General features: G+C 42.4%; 1 protein-coding gene across 1 annotated transcript; it reads left to right on the top strand.

The window, feature by feature from the left end:
• The first annotated feature begins 4,521 nt into the window (after positions 1-4,521).
• Positions 4,522-5,829, top strand: LOC110931702. The gene has a single exon (XM_022175086.1). It carries the CDS (start codon positions 4,522-4,524, stop codon positions 5,827-5,829), a length of 1,308 nt encoding a protein of 435 aa, XP_022030778.1.
• Positions 5,830-6,145: the final 316 nt, after the last annotated feature.

The raw sequence follows: 6,145 nt of genomic DNA, 5'->3' as shown, positions 1-6,145 counted from the left end.
CACGAGATTAAACCCTCACAACTATTATCAAGTGCGATACTTAATAATTCAATGGATTCACAACGAATGACAGAGCATAGTCCGAATTCGAACAGCACTCAAACATTCAAGTTGAAATCACAATGAATAACAAAGTACAAGCTCAATTTGAGCAGCACTCGGACAATCGTTGGATAGTTATAATCGGTCGGACGTTGAATCGTAATAGCGATCGAGTTATTACCCTGATTGCGGCAGCACCTCGTGATTCGTGTGTGTTTTGTGAACTGTAATTGCTCTAACTCGTCGTACAGACAGAATTTGTGCGACGTTTTAACACCAGAAGCTAAGTACCAATGTCGGCTATTTATAGGAATTTTTGAGGCTTGCTTACGGACCGTATGCCCTGACCCTTACGGTCCGTAAGCTAAGCAGTCTAATTCATAGGCTGCCTAGGCTCGGTTATAGCTTAGGTGACTCAAGAATTTAACCAATCAGAACTGTGCAACGTTTTAATTTAGATAATTATCAACTAGGGTTTGCCCCCCTCGAGTTTTAGGGGTCCTGATCCTAATTTTGATTGTTCTGAAAATTTTAGGGCTAGTGTAGAATTAATTGGGTGTCTCAATTAGGGTTTTCTTATTGACTAATTATCGTCCTAATTATTGATTTTAGTGGCAGTTGTTACATCCTCCCCACCTTAAGAAAAATCTCGTCCTCGAGATTTACTGAAATAGATGAGGGTACTTTCGCTTCATCTCTGATTCCAGTTCCCAGGTGTACTCTGGTCCTCTCCTGGATTCCCATTTGACTTTTACTAGCACTAGTCGTTTGTGTTTGAGAAACTTGATCTTCCGGTCTTCTATTTATAAGGGTTTCTCTACGAATTTCAGCTTTTCATTTACCTCTATATCTTGAAGAGGTACTACCAGGGATTCGTCTGATAAACATTTCTTAAGATTGGATACATGAAACACATCATGTACTCCAGCTAATTCTTCTGGTAGTTGTAAACGATATGCTACTGGTCCTATTCGTTGGATCACTAGGAATGGTCCAACATATCTGGGACTTAGTTTTCCTTTCTTACCAAATCGTACTACTCCTTTCCAAGGAGATACTTTTAATAGTACTTTGTCTCTGACTTGGAATTCTAATGGCTTACGGCGATTGTCCGCATAACTCTTCTGACGATCTCTAGCAGTCTTCAGTCTTTCCTTGATTTGAGTTATTTTGTCTGTGGTCTCTTGTACAATCTCTGGACCTGATAACTGACTTTCTCCTATCTCTGCCCAACAAACGGGAGTTCTGCACTTGCGTCCATACAGTGATTCGAATGGAGCAGATTCGATGCTCGAATGATAACTATTGTTATAGGAGAATTCAATTAATGGTAAATGGTTATCCCAATTACCACCAAAATCAATTACACATGCTCGGAGCATGTCTTCCAGGGTTTGTATCGTCCTTTCACTTTGTCCGTCTGTTTGAGGATGATATGCAGTACTTAAATTAAGTCGAGTTCCCATTGCTTCCTGGAAACTTGTCCAGAAACGGGAAGTAAAACGACTATCTCTATCCGATACAATGGAGAGTGGGACTCCATGTAAGGATACTACTTCATCTACATACAACCTGGCTAACCTTTCCATGCTAAAGGTTTCCTTTATTGGTAGAAAATGAGCTGATTTGGTTAATCGATCCACAATTACCCAAATAGCATCATTACCTTTTTCTGGTTTTGGGTAACTTAGTAACAAAATCCATTGTTATGAGTTCCCATTTCCATACAGGCATTTCTAACTGTTGTAGTAGTCCTGAAGGTTTCTGATGTTCGGCTTTAACTTGTGAACAGGTTAGACCCTTAGATACGTATTCGGCTATATCCTTTTTCATACCTATCCACCAAAAATTATTTCTTAAATCTTGGTACATCTTATTATTTCCTGGATGTACAGTATACCTTGATTTATGAGATTCTTCTAAAATCTTATTTCTTAATTCTCCTTGCTTAGGTACCCAAATTCGTTTCTTGTGGAATCTCCAAATTCCATCTTTTCCTTGTTCTAATTCCTTTCGGTAACCTTTCATTCCTTCGGCATCGTCCTTGATTGCCGTTCCCTGAATTTTCTTCAATTGTTCCACTAAATCTAATTGTAGATTTAACCTAAGAGCAGGGACTCGCTTTTGCTTTTCATGATACTTACGACTTAAGGCGTCTGCGACTACGTTTGCCTTTCCTTCGTGATATTGAATATCACAGTCGTAATCACTTAGGATTTCCCTCCACCTTCTTTGCCTCATGTTTAACTCTTTTTGCCCAAATATATACCTTAAACTCTTATGGTTCGTATAGATAGTAAACTTACTTTCATACAGATAATGTCTCCAGATTTTAAGGGCAAAAATTATGGAACAAGTTACACACACTTACCAAATACATCATCTTCTTCTTCATACAAATACTTATTCTCACACCGGAGTCGGGTCAAGGAGAGAACCCTCTTCTCCCCTTGACGAGACTAACGGTGCTTTTTTTGCAGAGCTATCGGAGAAGAAGATCAATCGGATTTGAATCAGTCGAGTGGAAGCTAACCTTTTATGCGGATTCAAACCCCCTAGATATTTCGGTTCCGACAATTTATCTAGTGTTTCTTCATTGGCGCCCACCGATTCCTCTGTTTTTTCAGTTTTCATCTCGTTTCGATTCAGTTCTTTTTTATTCTCTGTATTCACATGGCAGAGAATTCATTATCTCACCCATCAGGTCCTCGATCTGAGTTCAAGGGTTCTACAACCCAAAATACCCAGATTAACGGAATCATGGGAACAAACAAAAACAACGGTCGTTCAGACAGAAAGAATTTCTCGGATCCAATCATGGAGAGATCCCCAGAATATTGGTTTAACAGATGTCGGATTGCTTTAAACACAATTGTTATGCAAATTACCAGATCCGAGTCCCCAAACACTAGATCTGGTGAAGAAATTGACACCATAGTATTGGACCCACCAACACCTCGTCAGGGGGACATCCAATCTAGTCGTAATGTGGATATACGTCAACAATCCAGAAATAACAGTTATCAGAAAATCAAACCAAAACAGATGAACATGGTTCAAGGAGGTCCATCACGGAGACCACATAAGCGGAGTCATGATCAACATTGGAGGGAACAACAAGTTGTGTTTCCTGTTGTCCCTGGAGGCCCTCAGGAAGAACGACCAATAATCATTACTGGCATCTTCGGCCATTACCGAACAGACTATATGTTTATAGATCCAGGAAGCTCGATGGACATCATCTACGAGCAGTGCTTTAAACAGCTCGATCCAGAAGACAAAGCACGTTTAGAACCAGTTGATTTTCCTCTCACCGGATTTTGTAACGAAGCTGTATTCCCATTGGGACAGATAGCTTTCCCGGTGACTCTATCAGATGGTGAGCATTCACGAACAGTCACAGTAAATTTCATGGTCATGCCGGCAACATCACAACATGATGTCTTGCTCGGGAGAAGGTCACAAAGAGAACTCAGTATGATCACCTTTATTCCGCACGCTGCTTGCGGATTTCCAACGGAGACTGGAGTAGCAATCCTATACTCAAGCAAGGAGGTCATGTATGTAGATGACGAACCACCGGCAAAGGTAGCCAAACCTTCAACACCAAATGAGCCAGAGAAATGGGTCCTGAACAGCGAATACCCAGAACAGACCATCCTGCTAGGACACACCATTTCACCAGCAACGCGGGAACAATTAAAAGAGTTGCTGACCAACAACAAAGATATATTCGCGTGGTGCCTAGCAGACATGACGGGGGTTCCACGCGACATAGCGCAACATTGCTTGAATATCAAACCAACAACAGAACCTGTTGCTCAGGGGAGGCGTAGCTTTAGCGAAGAAAAAGCAAAAGCCATGGACGAACAGGTAACAGAATTACTCAACGCGGGAATCTTACGCGAAGTTAAATACCATACATGGGTCGCCAACCCAGTAATGGTACAGAAACATAGTGGCGGATGGAGAATGTGCGTCGACTTCAAAGACCTGAATAAAGCGTGCCCAAGATATTGTTACGCACTTCCGGAGATAGACAAAAAAGTCGACTCTCTAGCGTCATTCAGATGGAAGTGTTTTCTTGACTGCTACAAGGGATATCATCAGGTCCAGATGAAGGAAGAAGACGAAGATAAATATGCATTTCGCACAGACAAGGGCATCTTCTGTTACACTAAAATGCCCTTTGGCTTGTGCAACGCAGGCGCAACTTACCAACACTTGATGGACAAAGTTTTTAAAGGCGACATTGGCAAGACAGTCGAGATATACATGGATGACCTCATCATCATGAGCCACGAAGAAGACACAATGCTCAACAATATTCAGCGCACGTTCGACTCATTGCGCAACGTAAACCTGAAGTTAAATCCAACAAAATGCTCTTTCGGCATGGAAGAGGGGAAATTTTTGCGCTTTATAGTCACAAGAGATGGGTTTAAAGTAAATCTAGAAAAAGTTTAGGCCATTCAGCTAATGCCATCGCCCGCAACAATAAAAGAAATGCAAAGACTCGCCAGGCGCTTAGCGGCCTTAAACAGATTCTTGGCTAATCATGCGGCAAGGTCTTACCCATTCATCAGCACGCTACGGAATTGCGCAAAGAAAACTGATTTTCAGTGGACACCCGAAGCAGAAGCAGCATTCAAACAAATGAAAGAGTATTTAATTCAGTTACCAATGCTGACTGCACCAAAAGAAAAAGAACCATTAATCCTGTACCTGTCTGCGGCGGAAGTAGCAGTAGGAGCAGTATTGATGGTAGAACGAGAAAACATCCAGACCCCAATTTACTATATAAGTAAGATGCTCACCGGCCCAGAAACTCGTTACTCGATGATAGAAAAGCTAGTCTTGGCATTAGTACATGCAACACGACGCCTACGCAGGTATTTTTCAGGCCATGTTATCACAGTTCTCACCAATTATCATTTGGGCCAAATCTTATCCAAGCCCGACGTAGCGGGAAGGATGGCTAAATGGGCTATTGAGCTAGGGGGATATAATATCTTGTATAGACCAAGACCGGCAATTAAAGGGCAAGTTCTGGCAGACTTTGCCACGGAAGTTCCCATTGATAAAGTTCAAGAATGCGAAGCAATCCAGAACCCTATTCCTGTTTTCGATGATAGGGTGTGGACCTTACACACAGATGGCGCTTCCAATGATGACGGAGCCGGCGCAGGCCTTCGATTAGTCAGTCCTGACGATCACGAACTTACATACGCCATACGCTTGGATTTCCGAAGTACAAATAACGAAGCCGAATACGAAGCATTCTTGGCAGGTCTCCGCCTAGCACATAAAATGGGAGCAAGGAACCTTGAAGCCAACGTCGACTCAAAGCTAGTGGCCGAGCAAGTTAATGGCCATTATGATGCTAAAGGAGAAACTATGGCATTATACCTTGAACAAGCGTGGGCATTAATCAGCCAATTCCAGACATTCAGGGTTAATCATATAAACAGAAGTGAAAACAAGCATGCAGACGCATTGAGCAAACTGGCCGCGACCAGCTTCAAACACTTAGCAAAAGAGGTGCGTATAGAGGTATTGTCCAACCCCTCTGTTCCTCTCAAACAAGTCAACATCATAGAGATCGGCAATCCATCGTGGATGTCCCCGATCATTTTGTACCTACAACACGGGAAACTCTCAGAGGAAAAAGCAGAAGCCAGGAAAATTCAGAATAAAGTAGTAAACTACGAAATGGCAGACAGCATTCTTTACAGGAAGTCATTCATGGGACCGTTACTTAGATGCGTTGACAAGACAGACGCATAATACCTGATCAGAGAAATCCATGAAGGCTTGTGTGGAATACATGATGGTCCACGTATGATAGTAGCCAAAATAATGAGCGCAGGATATTATTGTCCGGGAATGCACGTAGATACAGTAGAGATCTTACGAAAATGCACAGCATGCCAACGCCACGCGCCAAAGACGCTCCGACCAAAAAATCCGCTAGTGCCAGTCACATCCGCTTGGCCATTTCAACAATGGGCCATCGATCTTGTTGGCCCATTCCCTGATGCGCCTGGCGCAGTAAAATTCATCATCGTTGCAGTCGATTACTTCACCAAATGGGTAGAAGCCA

Source organism: Helianthus annuus, chromosome 3 (assembly GCF_002127325.2).
Source record: "Helianthus annuus cultivar XRQ/B chromosome 3, HanXRQr2.0-SUNRISE, whole genome shotgun sequence".
Taxonomy (NCBI): domain Eukaryota; kingdom Viridiplantae; phylum Streptophyta; class Magnoliopsida; order Asterales; family Asteraceae; genus Helianthus; species Helianthus annuus.
The sequence above is the reverse complement of the archived record's forward strand: the minus strand, read 5'-3'. Positions and strand labels throughout refer to the sequence as shown.

Bases quoted from the DNA above. Each gene is read 5' to 3' on its own strand.
- LOC110931702 (XM_022175086.1), top strand. From the start codon at position 4,522: ATGCCATCGCCCGCAACAATAAAAGAAATGCAAAGACTCGCCAGGCGC.